Source organism: Penicillium antarcticum (assembly GCF_028974205.1).
Source record: "Penicillium antarcticum strain IBT 31339 chromosome Unknown utg000002l_segment0_segment0, whole genome shotgun sequence".
NCBI classification, from domain to species: Eukaryota; Fungi; Ascomycota; class Eurotiomycetes; order Eurotiales; family Aspergillaceae; genus Penicillium; species Penicillium antarcticum.
In genome coordinates this window covers 165,701-184,871 of record NW_026695300.1, presented here as the reverse complement: position 1 = coordinate 184,871, position 19,171 = coordinate 165,701, and the positions used below count along the sequence as shown (strand labels likewise).

General features: G+C 50.0%; 7 protein-coding genes across 7 annotated transcripts; 3 read left to right on the top strand and 4 right to left on the bottom strand.

Moving 5' to 3' along the window:
* Nucleotides 1–647: 647 nt before the first annotated feature.
* N7508_001067 (putative ABC transporter) lies at nucleotides 648–2,928 on the bottom strand (the record flags this gene model as incomplete). The annotated part of the gene is made up of 8 exons (XM_058459133.1): nucleotides 648–890; nucleotides 948–1,225; nucleotides 1,275–1,428; nucleotides 1,477–1,556; nucleotides 1,607–2,063; nucleotides 2,117–2,375; nucleotides 2,446–2,686; nucleotides 2,745–2,928. 8 exons carry the CDS (start codon nucleotides 2,926–2,928, stop codon nucleotides 648–650), a joined length of 1,896 nt encoding a protein of 631 aa, XP_058322665.1.
* A 682-nt stretch (nucleotides 2,929–3,610) lies between these two features.
* Nucleotides 3,611–5,838, bottom strand: N7508_001066 (arginine--tRNA ligase; the record flags this gene model as incomplete). Its single annotated transcript, XM_058459132.1, has 3 exons — nucleotides 3,611–4,079; nucleotides 4,148–5,442; nucleotides 5,515–5,838. Coding segments are annotated over 3 exons (2,088 nt in total), but the record flags the coding sequence as incomplete, so codon positions are not given.
* Nucleotides 5,839–6,365: 527 nt separating this feature from the next.
* N7508_001065 (phosphatidylinositol phosphate kinase family protein) lies at nucleotides 6,366–7,442 on the top strand (the record flags this gene model as incomplete). Its single annotated transcript, XM_058459131.1, has 2 exons — nucleotides 6,366–6,635; nucleotides 6,690–7,442. 2 exons carry the CDS (start codon nucleotides 6,366–6,368, stop codon nucleotides 7,440–7,442), a joined length of 1,023 nt encoding a protein of 340 aa, XP_058322663.1.
* A 2,503-nt stretch (nucleotides 7,443–9,945) lies between these two features.
* N7508_001064 (uncharacterized protein) lies at nucleotides 9,946–11,237 on the top strand (the record flags this gene model as incomplete). Its single annotated transcript, XM_058459130.1, has 3 exons — nucleotides 9,946–10,116; nucleotides 10,163–10,364; nucleotides 10,417–11,237. The coding sequence occupies 3 exons, from the start codon at nucleotides 9,946–9,948 to the stop codon at nucleotides 11,235–11,237; spliced, it is 1,194 nt and encodes a 397-aa protein (XP_058322662.1).
* Nucleotides 11,238–13,018: 1,781 nt separating this feature from the next.
* On the bottom strand, nucleotides 13,019–14,109 carry N7508_001063 (cytochrome b5 reductase family protein; the record flags this gene model as incomplete). Its single annotated transcript, XM_058459129.1, has 4 exons — nucleotides 13,019–13,168; nucleotides 13,223–13,851; nucleotides 13,902–14,035; nucleotides 14,105–14,109. 4 exons carry the CDS (start codon nucleotides 14,107–14,109, stop codon nucleotides 13,019–13,021), a joined length of 918 nt encoding a protein of 305 aa, XP_058322661.1.
* Nucleotides 14,110–14,298: 189 nt separating this feature from the next.
* N7508_001062 (GIG1 family protein) lies at nucleotides 14,299–15,008 on the top strand (the record flags this gene model as incomplete). The annotated part of the gene is made up of 2 exons (XM_058459128.1): nucleotides 14,299–14,401; nucleotides 14,449–15,008. The coding sequence occupies 2 exons, from the start codon at nucleotides 14,299–14,301 to the stop codon at nucleotides 15,006–15,008; spliced, it is 663 nt and encodes a 220-aa protein (XP_058322660.1).
* Nucleotides 15,009–15,181: 173 nt separating this feature from the next.
* Nucleotides 15,182–18,958, bottom strand: N7508_001061 (chromosome segregation protein SMC; the record flags this gene model as incomplete). Its single annotated transcript, XM_058459127.1, has 4 exons — nucleotides 15,182–15,474; nucleotides 15,536–18,644; nucleotides 18,695–18,854; nucleotides 18,921–18,958. The coding sequence occupies 4 exons, from the start codon at nucleotides 18,956–18,958 to the stop codon at nucleotides 15,182–15,184; spliced, it is 3,600 nt and encodes a 1,199-aa protein (XP_058322659.1).
* Nucleotides 18,959–19,171: the final 213 nt, after the last annotated feature.

The window sequence follows — 19,171 nt, the reverse complement described above, 5'->3', positions numbered from 1 at the left end:
GGCATCAGCTTCTCGAGGTCAAGACCTTCACCGCTAGTTCAACAATGCTGATAACTGCCGCGGTAATGAAAGATGAGGGGGAGTACCGCTGGAACTATGCCAACTTAGGTTCTAGATACTGCTTTAGGGCTTTTAGTGTTGCAGCGGGAAGGGAGGTCGTCGAAGAGGTAGAGAAGTTCTGGGTACATGACTTGCATGTCTGTAGATCCATACTCAGATCGCCCCATAAGAGGGCCAGGCTAGTCGATACTAGCCGTTTTTTTTGTACGTTCTGATCCTTTTCGAGCGTTGTCTGTCTAGATTTGCCCCGGCACGCAATCGAGAATCAGGATCATCTGATGTCATACAAAGGCAATAATCTTGCGAGCCAATCGCTCCCGAGGCTACACATGAAACACGCTGTTGAGATGCAACAGCCTTCAAAGTATTCCGCTGCATTTGACTATATGGCGGCTTAGATCGGGGCGTAGGTGGCTTTCATGGATGAAGTCCCCGATGGACAGCTGCAATTGTGCATCAAGAAAGTAAATGCGAAGAATACATGAGAAATGATCAAATGCTGTTTTCCTATCCCAATCTATACCCACAAATTAAATACTATTACAAAATCTATACCGGGGAGATCTTCCCGGTTCTAAGCTGACACCTCAGTTTCTGCGCAGATACAGAGCAATCCATCCAAACAGCCGATAGACAGCAATGATGCCAATCAGAATCCCAACCCATTTCCCCCTCCGACCAGTGGCATACCCATACTGTTCCAGCACCGCATCTCCCCGGATCAAACACTGATCTGCCAAATCAGTGGTATACATACACTGACAGCCATCACCGCAAGAGTAATTCCTCTTAGAAAACTCATTCACCATCATGCCTTGGAAAACATATGCCTAGGGATTGAAAGTCAGTCTGACAAGAAATAAAGTTCTGATGATGGGCTGGCCTACCTGATAATCGATGTAGTGGAACACATATTTCCAGAACGGATTCAGAATCGTCGGCGTGACCAAAAACCCTCCGACGCTCATCCATAGCCCGTTGGCGAACGCTACTAGAGCCAAGGAAATCACGAAGTTTGGGAATATGGCTGTCACGAGGACGACGAGGGACTCTGCTGCCACGAGGTCGAGGAATATCCACATCACCCAGTTGAAGAAGGCGTCACCTGTGGGGCGAAAGTTGGAGAGCCAGTATGAGATGATTGAGAATAGAAGTGATATTATGACTGTCTTTTGATTAGTGGACTTCATGTGGCAGGGCGGGAGGGGACATACACAAGAAGGGTAGGCCGATGATGAAGTTCGAGACCATAAAGGGCGTTGCACCGTACAGGCCATTGGCTCGCTCTTTTGCGAAAGTTGCTCGGTCTTCTAAGAAGGCTGGCACGTATGCCACAGCCATGAAGGACATGAATGCAGATCCGAAGAACTGTTCATGGTTAGTATGTGTCCTTCAAATCCTGATGGTGCTACTCACAATGGCATTGATGAACGGCTGAATATACTCCTGCGACGGGTGGAGACGAAGCCATACAGTACCCATCATGATAGCCAAGCCTGTGTCGCATTAGCTTTGTGCTCTGTCAATGTTGGTCAGCTGTACTCACCAAGATACATCACAATTCGAATTCCATAAGCAACGACATCGCGATAGGACTTGATGAACGAACGATGAAGCAAAGCGTAAGTGATTGGCAGTGGACCAGGTCGAGCCATGTCATCAATCAGTGCGTTGTCTCCATCCTTTTCCACCGACTGGGCTCGGTCTGCAACCTTCCTATTCACTGCCTCGCTCGCTGCCGACTCTGCCCAGGCAGCCTGGATGGCCTGAACTCGCTCCTGTGCCAACTCCTTTGAGCTGTTGAAGTCTGCACTGACAATGTCCAACAAGAACTCCGCTGGATTGGTGTTCGTGGGGATTGGATGGCCGATTTCATTGAAGTAACCCTCCACAACAGGGACCGGACCGAAGTAGCATGTTCTCCCGGACGAAAGGAGAAGCAGCTTATCGAAGAGCCGAAACGTTGAAGTCGAGGGCTGATGGATACTGGCAATGATGATGATCTAAAAGGTTAGTTAGTTCCACTATCCAATGTCTGAAGCCAGCGACTACTTACATTGTTGGTCCGTGCCAGTTCCTTTGCATACGACATCACTTCAAAGCTCGCAGTCGAATCCAGTCCACTAGTCGGCTCATCCAAGAACATAATCTTGGGACAAGTAATCAACTGACTAGCAACACTCACTCGACGCTTCTGGCCACCACTGATGCCCTTTCGGATCGGTGTGCCAACTAGCGTTTTCGCCTGGTTCTGTATACCAAATGCTTCCAAAAGTGTCTGAATCCGATCCATGCGTTGGCGTTTCGACACCGAGCTATATGAGACATCATAGTCAGTACCATGGAGAACTGAGACCAGGGAGATCTGAGTGCAGGATGACATACCTAGGGAGTGACAAATCCGCAGCGAACTTCAACGTCTCCTGCACGGTCAAGGATCCGATCAACGCATCTTCCTGCTCGACATATGAAGTCATACGCTGGAAAGCCTTCGAGTCGACCCGCAAGCCGTTGACATAGCTTTCACCGAGCACCTTGGCCCCAGATGTCGCGGCACGTCGAGCCAACACGTTGAGCAGCGTGGTCTTGCCACAGCCCGACGGGCCCATCAGGGCAACGAGCTCCCCTGTACATCAAGCGTCAAAATCAACACCTGGATGCCGTTCATGAACCGGGATACATACCCTTCTGCACATCACCGGAGATATCATTGATCAAATCGCGAGACTGTTTCGTCTCACGATCCTTGACCGTTACTGTCAGACCCCGCCACGAGAAGTCATGCACGGTCTGATTCACTAGAAATTTTCCATTGTCATTATTTTCCAGGTCCATCATCCTGGCTTCATCCGGTGTAGGATCGGCCATGTTGCGTGCTGGTAAAGGGTATTTGACGGAAGATACGAGGCGATTCGGTTCTAGTCCACCCCACCAGGTTGTCGGGTTTAGCATTTATATATTTCGATTCCATCGGGGTTCAGCTGCAACAATGCAGTGATTACATATTCTCGTCTAGTGGAGCATAACCATCAATAGCATTGTTGACCGATCCGAGGTCCCCGAGAAGTAAGGGCTTGGGGGCCAAGCTTACCTAAGACGACCTGGTCCCCGGTTTGGAATGCGACGGTACGGCGTTTGATCTCTTCGGGGTCCATCAAGCTCTGCTCTGCTTATTCCATGGCTGAGTCCAGAGGAATCGCTGGTACGGGGTTCATTTGATCTTCGGGGTTCAGCAAACCCTGCTTATTCTATGGCTGAGTCCGGAGGGCCTGAGTCAATCAGCCCAACAATATGCATACTATCAACGGCTTTGTCCGAGGGCGTCTAGCGACACGTATCTGCGGCTGGGATTCGCTCCACATTTTCACACCATTGGCAAACTACGCATGTTTAGAAAAAGCAATCAATGACGGAAAAACGAGCACAACCTGTAAGAAAGAAGCATAATGCCATTTTTATTTGCCCCGCTCTTGGCGCCCAATGCAACTAAAAGGTATAGCTTAAAAGAAACTGAAATAAAACACCGTCCATAAAGTTGATACGAAATTACATGCTGGCGGGAGTCAGTAAGAGATTTAACAAGAACAAGGAAGGGAAAGACGAACCGCTCAACGGGGTTGAGGCCGAGAATCCGCATGCCGTTGTTGAGAACTTGGCGAGCAGAAGCATACAGGGCCATGCGAGCCTTCTTGACCTCGGGCTCACTGCCGATGACCTTGAGCACATCGTAGCTAGAGCTGAGCATGTGGGTCATGCGGAACAGGTAGCTGAGAACAGTGATGGGCTCAAGAGTCTTGGCGGTGTTGAGGAGAACATCGGGCCACTGGGCCAGAAGGCGGATGAGATCAGAAGCGTGAGTCTCGGTCAAAAGGTCGAAGTTGGCGTTGACCAAGTCTTCAATGTCCAACTCGGACTTGCGGGCCATTGAGCAGAGACGAGCGTGGGCGTACTGGAGGTACGGGCCGGTGTCACCCTCGAAAGAGGTCATGGCATCCAAGTTGAACTCGTAGCCGTTGATACTGGAAGGCAGTTAGTATATGATTTGGATCTACTATATGATTAAAATATGGAAGGAAATTTCACATACCGCTTGCCAGTCATGTCTTGCACCATGACGGAGGTGATTCCGAGAGTATCGGCAGTCTTCACGGGGTCCTCGACCTGCGAGTACTTGGTTTCGTTCTTCCTCATGACTTCGTGCATCTTCTCGCCAACATCCTTGAGGATGTCATCAAGGAACTTGACTGTTCCCTTACGGGTGCTCATTCCGCGGACCATTCCAAAGTTGATGTGCTGGCAACGAGAGGCAAGGTCCTTGTGGCCCATGAGCTCGGTGACCTTGAAGAGCTGAGCAAGATGCAGATCTTGCTGGGCAGCAACAACGTAGATCATCTTATCAAAGTGGTACTCCTCGTCACGCTCAGTGATGGCACCGATATCACGGGTCAGGTACAGAGGAGTACCGTCCTTGCGAACAATGATAGCCTTGCCGAGCTTCTTGGCACCGTGCTTGGTGAAGTCAACAATGACGGCACCCTCAGACTCCTCAGAAACGCCAGCCTTCTCCATGAGCTTGTAGGCTCCGCTCATGCTCTCACCCTTGATCTGCGACTCACCGGAGTAGACGTCGAAGTCAATGTTCAGGCGGGCGTAGGTCTGCTTGTATTTCTCGATACTGAGGTCACGGAACTTGCGCCAGAGAGCGAGAGCCTCGGGGTCACCGTCCTCCATGCTCTTGAAGTAACGACGGGCCTTCTCATCCTCGCTGACATCAACGAGCTTGGCGAGCTGTGCCTCCAGTTCAGTAACGTCCTCACTCTTCTCCTTCCTGGACTTGATCTGCTCCTTCAGCTCCTTAATGGGGCCGTCGTGCTCAGCAACGAGACCGTTGACCTTGACGTAGACGTCGAAAAGGTGGTTGATAGGGTCCTTGGTCAGAGCCTCCTCGTTACCGAAGTACTTGAAACCGTTGGCCAACAGACCGTACTGCTTACCCCAGTCACCAAGGTAGTTCATCTTGATGACATCCCATCCCATGACAGTGTAGAGGTTTGCAAGGAAACCACCAATGATGGTGCTGCGCAGGTGACCGGCGTGGAAGGGCTTGGCGATGTTAGGCGACGAGAACTCGATGATGATCTTCTTCTGGCCCTTGGAGGGGTCTGACGGGTCCTTCTGACCCTGGTTGCCGTTTGTACCATATGCGGCCTTCTCGGACAGGACACGACCAAGAACGGTCTTGGCCAAAGGCTCGGGCTTGCAAAAGAACTGCACATGAGGACCGGTGACAGAGGGCGGGTGAATGAGATCGGACTCGGGGAATTTTGAGGCGAGCTCCTTGGCGAGCTCGAGAGGGTTTTGTTTGATCTGGAGGGAAGCGGCCTATATTCATCGGACACACTGTTAGCTCTAGTCCACGATGGACATGCGACAGCGCGCTTGACGAGCACGTACGGGCAATGAAAGGTCACCCTTATCCAGAGTACTGGTCCATGCAAGGCGAGCGTAGATCTTGGCAGCGTCAATGCCGGTGGCATTTCCTAATTGCTCCGCAATGTGCTCACGGTAGATGTCCATGGGGTTCAATGTCGGGAAGCATCCGGCGAACTTGGACTTCTGGTCTGTGGACTGGAGGGTAAGAGCCGCCACGGAGGCGGGGAGGGAGGCAGCGGATGCCATTGTGTAAGATCGCGATGTTGCGAAAAATCGAGGTCTTGGGTAAGAGAGTGAACGAGAAAAAAAGGCTGTGAATCGCCGAGCCCCGCTTAGATGACCCATAAAGGAGGGGGAACTTGATCTTTTTTGCCCTTTCTTTTTTTTTTTTGCCCGATGAGTCAAGCCGGCGGTGAGTCACGTGTACCGACTATCTATACGCACACGTAAGTATACACAACTATATAGAGCTCTTTACTTATTTAGCAGAATCCAGATGGACCGAAATGATTAGTTTGATATTCTGTATTGTTTCTTGACTCCTGGGGTCCTCAGAAAACACCCGAGGGAGGCCAACAAACCTTCACACTGCACGTCTACTGTCCTGCTCCCTTGCTATTCATCCTGTTCATGCTTTTATCATATATTTGTCTGCCTCTGACCATGCTCTCCCTACTCTCATATCATTTGCTTCCATAATTCGAGTAATCATCGTCGACAAGTCAGGTCATTCTGTTGTGCCCGTACGGCCAATCAAATCGCAGTTATCTAGGCACCTGACGTCACCAGTATTCTTGATATCTTTACCAAATGCGCCTGTTTAGTTCTACTCATGTTAACAATTTCAACATAAGTCATAGCCCACACTCAAAATGGGCAATCGCCGTCAGAAATCATTATCCAAGTCCATCCAGTCTGCGTTGACTCGCGACCCAGACCGCTTTAAGAAGTCTGCCCTTGGAAAATTGATAGCCTTCTTTTCTGTGTACCGCATTAAGCTTGTCCGCCATGAGAAGATCCTCTTTGATCAACTGCGCCAAGATATCTGGGAGCTCAACGAAGATGAATATAGGGGAAGCTTTCATACAACCAGAGGTCAGCCACCGCTGAAGACGATGGGTGACTTGGGTTACTCGGGCTCTGTAAGGAACCACATTTACAATCTAGTGACTGATCTTCTCTAACCCCAAATCTAGACATTCTTCTCAACCCTGGATGCGCATTTTCTTGTGAAAAGCTTGCCGAGACATTTCGAGTATTCGTTCTTCGAGGGGAACCTCCTTCAGCCGTACTTTGAATATATGTCCCAGCATCCAGATTCGTTATTAGTTTGGATTACCGACTACATCATCGCACCATATGTTACTCTTGGCACCATCTTTGGTTTTACTCCAGCTCGTCATATAATTATGGAGAACGCCCTTTGTGGTAAAGATGAAGACCCAGCGGCTGAAGGATGGGAGACTTACGACTTAAAGCCGATTGACTACTTTTTTCCCGAACGTGACCTTTTACCGGAGGCCCTTGTGAGTGAAGAAACCCTCAGCAAGCTGGCAGATACCTTCAGCGACAAACTCCACCTGTGGCGGGCGGATTACGAGAAATTCTGGGAGTCAATCCAGGACGATACCAAATTTCTTGAGGAAGCCAATGCAGTCGATTACTCGTTGTTCTTAGTGCGGATTCCTGCCTCCTCGGAGCCCACTGTTCGAGGACGAGCGAGCCCTTGGAGGATAGGACTGTCATCCGCCGATGGACGCTGGAAGTATCGCGCAGCTGTGCTCGACTTCTTTTATGCTCGGCACAAGTTGCAAGCCCAGGCACTATCAGGTGTGGTGCAAACATTCAATGTCATTGGTCGCCAAGGTCCCATGACAATCACGACAACTGCAAGTGAATATCGCGCGAAATTCCTTGCTATGATAGCAGGATTCATCACGGTTCATTGAGCGAGGCATAAAATCAAGGGTGCTTCTTGTTTTCATATCTGATATAGCTATATATTCCCCTAGAATTTACGAGGCCAGAGATCCCATGGCCGTGTTGGTGATTATTGTATTTGAGATCAAGCTCATCCGCTAATGTCGCTTTGTCATGTGGCATGTCTGTTCTCTCTTTCTCTCCCTCTTCTTCTCCTCCCCTCCCCTCCAACTTCCAATGCAATCTATATTCCATCCCCCTCTATCTTCTATCCAACATGACAAACCGCTTTCGGGAGTTCCTACCCTCCTTAGCCCCCTGATGACATACTGGCTTTGCTTTTTCATTTATTAACTCCAGATTCACCGAAAGCCATGTTTGCATCAGGCACCCTCGAGCCATCGGCTATGGGACCTTCCTCCCCAGACAATCTTCTACCCAAGAGATCAAGCACAAATGTTACATCTGAAACCGGTTCGTTATCGTAGAAACTAAACTGCAGGGTGTTAGGAGCACCTATTGGGCGCTCCGTATGGCTATAAACCGGTCTAAGGATTATAGTGCGCCCTCGGCCATGCTCTCTCGAGGCTAGGGTTTGTTTGTAAACTAGTACATAATACCTTGAAAGAATTCAATCTATGATTTTCCCTATGAAAACAATCGAGGCCAAAGTTCATCTGGTCTAATTCGTTATATGACTTTAGGCTTTATCTTGATTGCTACCAAGACTGTAGATCTGATCCTCTTATTCTCACGCCCTAGAAATCAGTGACAACTCCAAGCTTTGCGAATGCAGTGATCATTGGGAAATTTCATGGCCAGCTGCATACGCGATCATTGTGAGTACTTGCCATTGATCCAGCTTACGTTCAATGTCTCTTATATTTCCATGCAGAATTTTCCACAATGTGCGGTACGATGCCCTTATTGCGAATCGAAGTTCAAGCGTGAAAGCATAGCGGGCATATTGCGACGGCATATCAAACCCAGGCATTTGGGGAGTATCTTTGATTGAAATCCATCTAGTACATATGCTAATGATGCTTAGACTGGGTCATGGGCCACTATGTACCCTGGATTATCGGTTAGGATGAACACGCCTACGCACAACTCCAGTGACCCGAGAAGGACTCTGGGAAAAACTCGTTGTGAAATGCCGTCCGTCTGACGATAGATCGTTTCTGGGAAAGGTGTGAAGGTTGAAATATACTACAACTTGAGTGGGGCCTTTCAAACAACCCTGGCATAGATCAGACTATCTACAGTTCATCATTAACTTAGGGGAATCTATGCAGTGGGTGACTGCAGCAATGACCGTAACGCTCTGGACACAAATACAAAGTTCACAATCAGATACTTTTCTGCACTACTGAGAGTTCAGTTGCAATTTAACCTTGCCTTCAATGATGCTATCAACTAATTTGTAACCGCAAAAACGAGGAAACAGACTCAGAGACGTTCCCATTCAAGTGGACAACAACGGTACAAATATCGTAGAGTCCGCCGAAACTTTAAGCAATGATATGCCGTTGAAAAGATTTGAGGGTAGCAAAACTTGGTGGGAATGGAGCAGCACCTCGATGATCGCGTTCAATGCGCCAAACCCAAGGAAGAAATAGTACGGTGGAGCTGTCTGTTGTCGCGGAGACTTGTCTTGAGATCTGATTGCCCACACGATTGATAAAATGCTTGCTACGGAGACATGGAAGACTTGCTCCACAGAAAGCGCGGTTGAGAGAATATTTGAATTTTAATATGGCCGTCGGTTAGTTAAAGTTCAATTATATGGCACTTTTATTGACTCGGCTCGTGTTCAATAAATCTTAACTTAGTTTATAGTCGAAGTTACATTTCCCCATACTGTACTTTGACGCACATTACCTGGCAACCCTAACTGCGCTCAGGGGTAGGAATACCCGATGCACTGACCGCCGCAAACCCTGACACACACAGCAACACCACTGCAAAGATCTTCCGGAATCAGCTGCCTATTTCTTCAAAGATCGGCCGGAGATACGAGTAGCTCAGTGGTTGGGTCAGGCGCTATTGAACAGGTTCCCTACAATGACAGCGATCGGCAATTCAATGCTCGCCTGCTTACGGACAAGTACCGTGAGAGCAAATATCAAAAGCAGCGGATATACCGGCTTTACATGTACTGGCCCATCCTGTTGTGCCAGACCAAACGCTAGTGGCGTCGTGAACCAATGGATGTAACCTGTAGCATTGCCAATTTCGCTCTTCAACCCCCACTTGATCGGACTAGGCCGCCTGCGAGTCGCCAATTAAGCCTTTTGTTCCTTGTCTGCTTCTTGTTCCCCACTATGCGCTTGTTTAAATTGGATTTAGTTGGGCATTGCTGTGCATGAAGGTGAACGCGATCTGCGGACGGGGGCCTCCGCTTGGAGCCTCGGGCCCGACAATGCGTAGTGGTGTGAATACATATAGGTGTTGGTGCGCTGTGCGCGAGCGGTGCTTTTCGAGAATGGGGCCTCGTTTCGGTCTTTACCTGTCCTTGTCACTCCTTCTAGCATGGGTCTTCATGAGAGTTTCCCTGCATATGGTGGTCGCGGGCCGAGCGACTTGCGCTTAGGTATTGCTTTGGGTACTGTTGCGACTATTTTTATGGTCTTACGGATTTATGTTCGTCTTCGTATGAACAAGTTTGGAACTACGGCGTTGATATGGTCTCTAGTGGCCTGGGTATGACCATTGATCTATATACATGGTCTGTACTAACGGATGACAGGTATTTACTACACTCACTCAAATATTCGGTATTATTTCTGTTCTCCATGGCCTAGGGAACCACATCACAATCGTCCAAGAAGCCGGCGAATTACACCATTTCCTTCTCTTCACATGGATCACGGTCTTTTTCTTCAACTTGGCAATTCCGACCGGCAAGGTCGCGGTGGCTGCATTTCTAATTGAAATGAACTCACAGAGCAGTACGGATCAGCTCAATCCTGCGCTGGCAAAGCTAATAGACCTGTTCTATAGACCCCAAAATCCGCCGAAGTCTCATTCTCGTCGCTGCCGTGAACATTATCGTCAACATCCCCCAGGTCCTCTTAGTCTGGTTCCAATGCAGTCCCCCAAATGCACTATGGGATCCCCTCCTCCAGAGTCAATGTGACCACCGCAAGAGTGTATACTATACATACTTTGTGGGTGCCGTCGCCGCCATCTCGGATATCTACCTCGCCGTCATCCCAATCACAATGCTGGTACCCTTACGAATCGACAAGACATTGAAATGGGGTCTTAGTTTCCTCATGGGATGTGGTGTCTTCGCCGGTGCTGCTGCAATTGTCAGAACATGGGCAGCCAAGTTCATTATGAGCGAAGACTCATCTTGTAAGCCGCAACATGTCCACTCAAATGAAGCAATCGCTAACCTGAGACCAGACGGCGTGGGAATCCTCTTCCGCTGGGGTGAAGTCGAAGAATGGATCGTCCTGATCACAATGTCAATTCCGCCAGTTTGGCCACTCTTCCGGCCATTAACCCATCACTTCATCAAATCAACAGCCAGCCGAAGCCACCCTCAATACAAGCAAGATGGCTATTATGGAAACTACGGCTCGACAACCCGAGGGAACCCATCCATTGCGCCGCCAATTGTCACGACTACTATTTCTATTTCTTCCCAGAAGGGCGGTCCGGCATCGGCTACAACAGTCCGTCCATCCTCTTCTGCGGACTCGCTTTCGAGATGTGGAGAGGATGAGCATGAGACGACTCATACTATCCTCAGCCATAATGGTGATCCTGAAGGCTGGGTGGAGATGTCCCATCTCAAGGAACAGAATCGCACTTGAATGGTCGCTTTACTATGCCTTTCGTATTTTATGTCACACTCTTTATAATCTACTCTCATGACCCTTTCTAAATTCGTTCCTCTGCTATCTATGCAATATAGGATTGTGTCGAATTGAACCAAATCGCCACTATATGAAGATTAACAAGGCCAGGTCATTCCCTACACGTAAGTCGCATCTTAGCGAGCTGAAGTTAGCGCCAATCCTGCGGACAGGGATACAATGCGCTAGAGTGGAACAGCCTCGTTTTCAGTAGCCGGTCCCTAGTGTAAATCCAGTGATTTGAAAAGTGAGGGACAAAGTGTGATTGACTGGAAGCATTGTAATTGTCACGATTGACCATTTGTATTTGTGTTCAATGGTCGTCGTGGCTTTGTGATCTATCAACATTCTTGGCCCCAAGCCACTAGATCCATCGGAAGGTTTCTTTTAACTCTCATTGGCTTATGCGGCGAAATTCGGGACGGCTGGATCTTGCATACTCACATTGATCGCGTGTCTTTTCATTTGACCGAGTCACGTCCCGTACTCTGTACTCGCGAGCCTTGTCGATTGGGTTGAGACTAGAACATGTATTGTATTCTGTAGTCCATATCAAGGTCACAATATTCCATTTCATTCATTCTTTCCATTACCACCCTCGCCCTAAAGACCGCTATTGACGTAGGTCACGAAAGAGCATCACTCTTTCTCAATAGCCGCTTTGACATCGTTACGGAAGCGCCGTCTCCCCCTCTCTCGGAGATCAGCTTGTGGCCAATCATTAAGAGTCCTATGAGGGAAGAACCATGCTCCATCATTATCTTCCTCGCCTGTAAATATAGGCAAGAAAGGATGGTCATGAGCCATGAGAACCAAGACCCGCTCATCAGCGTCGAATTCAGTCAAACCTTCGACGGTGCAAATGGATTCGTCGAAATCATGGGTGAACTCCTTGGCTGCTTTGAAGATCGGGTCTTTCTTTTCGACGTGGTATCCAGTGAGTCAAAGATGTGACCTGGGCAAATACCCCTAAATCGGGAGTGGGAAGGTGGCGGAGAGGGATTGGCTGTCTCTGGCATTGCTGTATGCTCTGAAGAGCAGGACTCGCCAGGTGGTGGGCGAAGACCTATATCATCCGTCAGTGGTGGTTCTTCAGGTCCGTTGTATAGTTATATTCACCGCATCCATTAAAAGGAAGGAGTTTCATTGTACTCGGGCTAGGTCTACTAGATGTTCGTGAGTATAATTGGGGTATTTAGCAGATGGAAGCTTCCCTCCCCGAACCACTCTACCGCGGGATATTGCCCGATCTTCAGCTTCTTCTCGTCGTATCCCATTCTCGACTAGGATGTCTCAGATATTGCGAGGTGATTGTATCTTCCAGCTGCTACTTGCGAAGTTCGTGCAAGGCTCGGCAAACGTTGGCGCGAGATTTTGGAAATCGAATCTGATAGACAAGACAGGTCGACCAGACCTCAAGTACAAAGCAGCCACGTTCGGGGCCGATATGGCACGTGTCGTGGCGCGTCATAGAGTACAGTACATTGGCATTCTATGCAGGCAAAGACAGACAACAGCCTATCATAATTTGTACAGTCAATATAATTGGATATAGATATAGAACCAAAATCAGATTAATAAACCAGACAGGCACCAAAGGACATCTTTTATCCCACTGGGGTCTATAGACACCTCTAACCATTCCACACAGATATACATCAAAATGCTCTTCAGCTCACCACTTCGGTTTTTTGCACACCAAAAGCATGAGCACGTCGGAAGCCACGACTTTTGTCACCCTAGAAGCAGAAGACCTGGTCCTCGAGCTTGCTCACAGGGCGGGCCTTGGTGTATCCAAGAGCCTCGGTGGACTTTTTCATGGCGCTGACCATGGGGGGAGGACCACAGAGGAGGACCTTGACATCGGCAGCGGGGGCGGGGAGGCGCTCCTATAAATGCTATTTAGTACGGGTACAGTTACACAACTCAGACGCAGGACATACCTTGATCATGTCGGGGGTGACGAAGCCGACACCGCCGGTCCAGCCCTCGGGAGGGTTGTTGAGGACGTAGTAGACGCGGAATCCATCGTCCTCCTGGGCCAGCTTCTCGAGCTTCTCCTTGAGCAGGATGTCGTCCGGGTTGACGTTGGCGAAGATGAGGTCGACCTTGGTGGTGTCATTGCCACCGTTGCGGGGACGGTTGCGGATGATGGCCTCGATGACCTGCAGCATGGGGGTGATACCAGTTCCTCCGGCGATCATACCAATGTGGCGGCACATGTTTGGGGTGTAGACCATGGCGCCCTTGGGACCGCGGACCTTCATGGTGTCGCCGACCTTGAGGTCGGTCAGGTACTTGGAGATGTTACCCTGGGGATAGGCCTTGACAAGCAGGTCGAAGTAACCAGCCTCGTTGTCGGAAGAGATGGGGGTGTAGGAGCGAACAACCTCCTTGGGCTGACCGGCAATGGTCGCGGCGAGGGAGATGTGCTGGCCAATGGGGAGACCAAGGATATCGGTGGGACGGGGGAGGGCGAAACGGTAGATGCAGACATTGTGGGAGATCTCGTTCTTCTCCTTGAGAACAAAGTCCTGGAACTCGGTGGGATTCAGGACCTTCCGGGGGGCGGCTACACGGCATTAGCTCAATTCCTCGACGATTCACCCGTGGTAGACAAACAAGTTCTGAGGACCAGGAAGGCAGAGAAAACAGCAGCCGCGGCGACAGCATAGGTGACGAATTCGGGCTTGACGGCGTAGACCCCTGCGACGAGCAGGACGGAGGGCGCAAGAGCCGTTCCGATAGTGGCGAGACTGATAATGAGCCGAGATTAGACTAGGAACGGGAACAGAACAGGAACAGGAACCGCGATGGTAACATACCTCATGATGAAACTGGACTGAAGGTTCAGGGTAAAGAGAGAAGAGAGGAGGAAGTAAAGAAAGTCAGAGCGGAGAGCGGAACCCCAACGGATTTCAATACCCTTTTGAATTACCCCGCGGATTATTTCTCTATTTACTGTCCAGTTCCTGTATAGAGCTATGATTCTATTCTGTTCTCTTCATTCTATGTGATCATGCCGCCTGCGTTCAATCTCACCGATCTGGACCGCCAGCTCCTGGCCATGACCGACGAGGAATTCGTCCACCACGACTGGGAAGACCTCAAAGATATCATCGGTATGCTCTCATCTCCAACTCCAGTACAATTCCCCTCACACATTCAGCTCGGAATGATCTCGGCGCCCTCAAGCGGAAGCCTTCCGATCTGCGCCGATATTTAGCGTGGAGCGCAGATATCAAAGCCCAATATGGGTCGATCATGAATTACATTTGCCAACGGCGACTGCAGTGGCAAATGCCGCTGGATACTGCCGACCCTGCGGTTATTCAACAGGGCGTCTTTGCCTTCAAAAACCCGCGTCCTTTTGCCGATCCCGAGGACTACAAGATTCTCCGCAATGACTGGCCGTACGGGCTGACCCCCGGCATTTCGCATTTGGTTGTTTGGTTGCGCACGCCTATTCCTGTCGAATCCGAGGAGGGCTATTTGACGGATGAATCAAGGTTGTTGATCGACACCTTTGTGAGGCGCACTTTTGTTGATCGATTGGCTGGGGATCCGAGAATTGCCTCGGATGCTGCTTCACATGTGTTGTGGTTTAAAAACTGGGTTGGCTTGCAGAGTGTCAGGGCTTTGGAACATGTTCACATTCTGGTTCGAGATGTGCCCGAGGATATCTTGTTCGAATGGTCGGGGGAAGCTGGAGCCTCGGATTTGCCTTGATAGCCTTGCATCAGCATCAGCGTATTAGACTACTACAGCATACTACACACTCTACGGAACACATGTGAATAAATAAAGAACGAAGAATCACATTGAAAGAAATCCGGTATCATGCGCCAGCCCATCCACCGAAGCAATGATTACAATATACAAACAAGCAAAGATACTCTCCCTCAGGACTTCTGCTCCTCCACGAACTTGAGTGCCTCCTCGCGGGACACCACATCAATCGTACTGGCTTTCTGTCGGAAGCTGACTCCGTAGCACTTCTCTGCGACGTGCAGCATCTCAGGGCGGAAGGTCGTGCAGATGAACTGACCGTTGGTGGAATCCGAAATCGACTTGAGCATTTGGGCCACGGCGGTTCGGTACTGGGCATCCAGGTTGGCGTCGATCTCGTCGAAGAGGTAGAATGGTGCGGGATCACAGGCTTGGATAGCGAACACGAGGGCGAGAGCGCAAAGACCTATAAGATTGTTAGACTTGCTTGAATTGAGACTGGTCAGATTTGGAGAGGGGGAGCTGACTCTTCTGTCCACCACTCAGCTGCTGGATACGCTGCTGATCATCGTGCTTGCTGTTAAAGCTGACGCTAATGCCAACACCGACATAGTTCTCCACACTCTGGCGAGCCTCCTCGTCATCCGAATCAACGTCATCCTCGGGTCGCGTGTTGCGGTCTGTCTTGCGCTGAATAATGAGGCGACCACGACCGGCCGGAACCAGCTTCTCGAACACGTTGTGGAACTCGCGAGAAACCTGCTTGAATGTACGCTCAATAGCCTCATCCTTGCGCTGATCAAGTACAGAAATAAGATCGTCGATAGACTTTTGCGAGGCGTCCAACTCAGAACGACGCGAGGTCAATGTCTCACGCTGCTTGGTGAAGCTGTTGTACTGCTCAAAGGCTTTCTTGTTGACATGAGAGTATTTCTTTAGTGCCTCGTTGGTCTTATGGAGCTTCTTCACAACAATGTTGGAGTCGGTGTGTTGGTACTTGGTGAAGGCTTCATCGGGAAGCACACCTAGGGCACGAATGTTCGCTGCACACTCGGCGCCTTGCTTGGTAAGGGCTGCCTTCTTTTGCATACTCTTTTCCATGCGTCGCTGGTGCTTCTCGATGGATCGAGCGAGATCTTCAATCTCACGGCGGGTCTCGGCATTGCGCTGTTGGAGTTCAACAACACGAGTGTTGCCCTCTTCAATAGAGGTATCCACCTGCTTGAGTCGTGTGTTCAGTTTCTCTAACGCCTGAGTAAGACGCTTCACTTCACGTTGTACCTCCTTCAAGTTGCCCTGAACTTCCTCGTCGGCAATGTCAACGTCTCTGTTGAGCAGTTGATCAAGGCGAGGGTTGAGATTCTCACGAAGCTCAACTTCAAGCACCGACTTCCGTGCCTCGAGCTCACTGCGCTGGCTAGAAAGTTCTTGGTATTGACGGCGGAGATTTTGTACTGTGCTGCTCAGAGTCTCAAGTCGGGCTTCTTCCTCACTGGTGAGGGCCTTCTGGAAAGGCGATGACAACTCCGCTTCAAAGGCGCTGACTTGGTCATTCAAGGCCGCCAGGTTAGATTCGACATTGCGAAGGGCGCGGCGCTTAGCGTCGAGGGTATCATTCATTTTCTGTAGTTGATCACGCTTGCCCCGCAACTCTTGTCGCAATGGTCCACTTCGGTTCTGGACGTTGTGTCTCTCCTGCTCGAGCTTCTGCAATTCACCAACAGCCTTGGTGATCATCTGGTCAAGCTTTTCCAATTCCTTCCGGATCTCAGTGCCGCGGTTTCTCTTGGTTTCAAGCTCATCTCGCCACTTTCCTAGACCCTTGACAGCATCCAGGCGGGACTGGCGTGAGTCGTGGTATCCACCAGTCAAAGCACCACGCTTGTCAGATCGATCACCCTCTGGGGTAATAGCGTTGACGCCGTGGCTTCGAGCGTACTGCGACGCAACTTGCAGGTTGGGGCAAATGATCGTCTTGCCAAACACGTGCTGGAAAGCTCGCTCATATGCAGGGTCATACTGTAGTTTTTCAATCATAGGGATTGTGTCACTGGCGCGAGGCATGTTCAAGGGCCTTGAGCGGAGGCGGTTGAGCGGCATGAATGTCACACGGCCAGCCTTTTCCTTTTGTAGAATTTCAAGCACTTTTGTGGCGGTTTCATCAGTGTCAACAACGTAGTGGAACAGACTCTGTCCTGCAGTGACTTCGACGGCGGTTCGGTATCGGTCATTCACATCGAACAGTTCTGCAAGAGTACCGTAAACGCCTTCGAGGTTATACTGGCGCTTGATTCGGCGCACCGCAGCTGTTCCACGGCTGGTGTTATTATCCATCATGGACGACAGATTACGCTCAGCACGGTCAACTTCCTGAGAGGCGTTAGAAATCACAGAGTCAAGCTTTGCTTCTTCTCTCCATAGTTCCTTTCTCTGATCCATGAGACGGTCTCTCTCGTCCTTGGCATCTTGAACTTGTTGGTCCACGTTGTGCATTGTGTCACCCCGTCCATCAATCTGCTGGCGCAGGAGCTCGGTCTCTGGTTCCAGCCGAGCAATTTCACTTTCCAGTTCCTGAATGTCTTCCCTGGTCTGAGCAACGACATTTTGGACTGCTTTGACAGAGTTGTTACTCTCTCTGACTTCCATGTTCAGCCACTTGTCACGCTCAGACTTGTTTTTGAAGCGTGAGTTACGGCCCTGTTTCGCGTACAGACGTTGGCGAGAGGTTTCGGCATCTGTCAACTGCGACTTCACTGCGTCTTCCTGGTCTTTCAAAGCATTGAAGCGAGGAAGGATTTCCTGGTGTTCGGCCTCGCGCTCCTTGATGGCGTCTTGAACAGAAGTAAGATCAGCGTCGTAACGGGACTTTAATGCTTGGGCGGCAGCCTGGTTGTCAGAAAGAGACTTGGCCTGCAGTTCGTTCTGTGCCAGAGTCTTGGAAGCTTCACGGCGTTCATCTTCAAGCTGAGCCTTGTCAACCTTAAGGAACTCGATCTGCTGTCGACATTCGGCGATCTCGGCATCAATTTGAGCCATGGCCTTTTCGCCATCGATAAATTGGTCGCGGTTGTTGTCTGCATCTTCCACGCCATTCTGTCGTCGCTCCTCGATTTCATTAAGAACCTTTCCGATTTCTTGCTGTTCAAGCGAGTAAATGGTGTACTCCAAGCATCGGCGCTCCTTGTCTTTTTCTTGGTAGCTCCGAAGCTCATCCTTTTCTTCTTCGAGTTCGGCAAGTCGCTCGTTGATATAGTCAAGGAGTTCGTCAATCTTGGTCCGCTTGCTGTTGGTCTCGTGCATAATCTTCAAAGACTCCGACCGACGAGCCTCGTAGACCTGGGTACCAGCCACTTCCTTCAACAGGACCAATCGCTCCGAATCCTTCATATTTGTCAGTGCGGTGACTCGGCCTTGGGGGACAATGTAGTAAGGGTTAGATCGAGAGAAACCGGCCGACTCGAGGAGATTCATGACATCGTTCTTGGTGGCATTCTTGCGGTCGAGAGTGTATTCGTCCTTCTTGATACCGATGGTACGACGGAGGACAACCTCGGGCTTGCCGGTGGGAAATCGATCGTCGGAGTTGTCGAAGATGATCTCGACGTAGGCAGACATCACAGCAGAACCGGAACCTTCCTGCATGGGGTCAATACAGCTCGACGAGGGATCAATGGCGGGTCACTTACGTGCAACAGAGCTTGACGCTCCTCTCTACCGAGGTGAGTGTAGGCATCGCTAAGGACGAATCGAATGGCGGCGAAGAAGTTACTTTTGCCAGAACCATTGCGGCCGACGATGACATTGTGTTTGGGGGAGAATGGCTCAATGACCGTTTGGTCCTTGTAGCTGAAATTGATTTTTAGTTAAGAAAAGGTCGTCAAATTATATGAACCGGTGATCTGGGCCACATACCTCTTAAAGCCTTGGATGATGATTTGCTTGACATACATCGTGAGAGGATATGCGCAACGCGGTGATCACCTAGAACGCCCACGGCATAACGCGAGTGGCGCGAATGTCAGAAAATAGAAGTATGCGCCGTATTACCAGCGCACAGATGTCCTGGCAAAAAAAAAAGAAAAACAGACAAAAACCACGGCGAGGATGCGTGTGTTGCGACGGCCAGGGAGACTACGCGAGGAACGAAATCCGCGCGTCTCGTT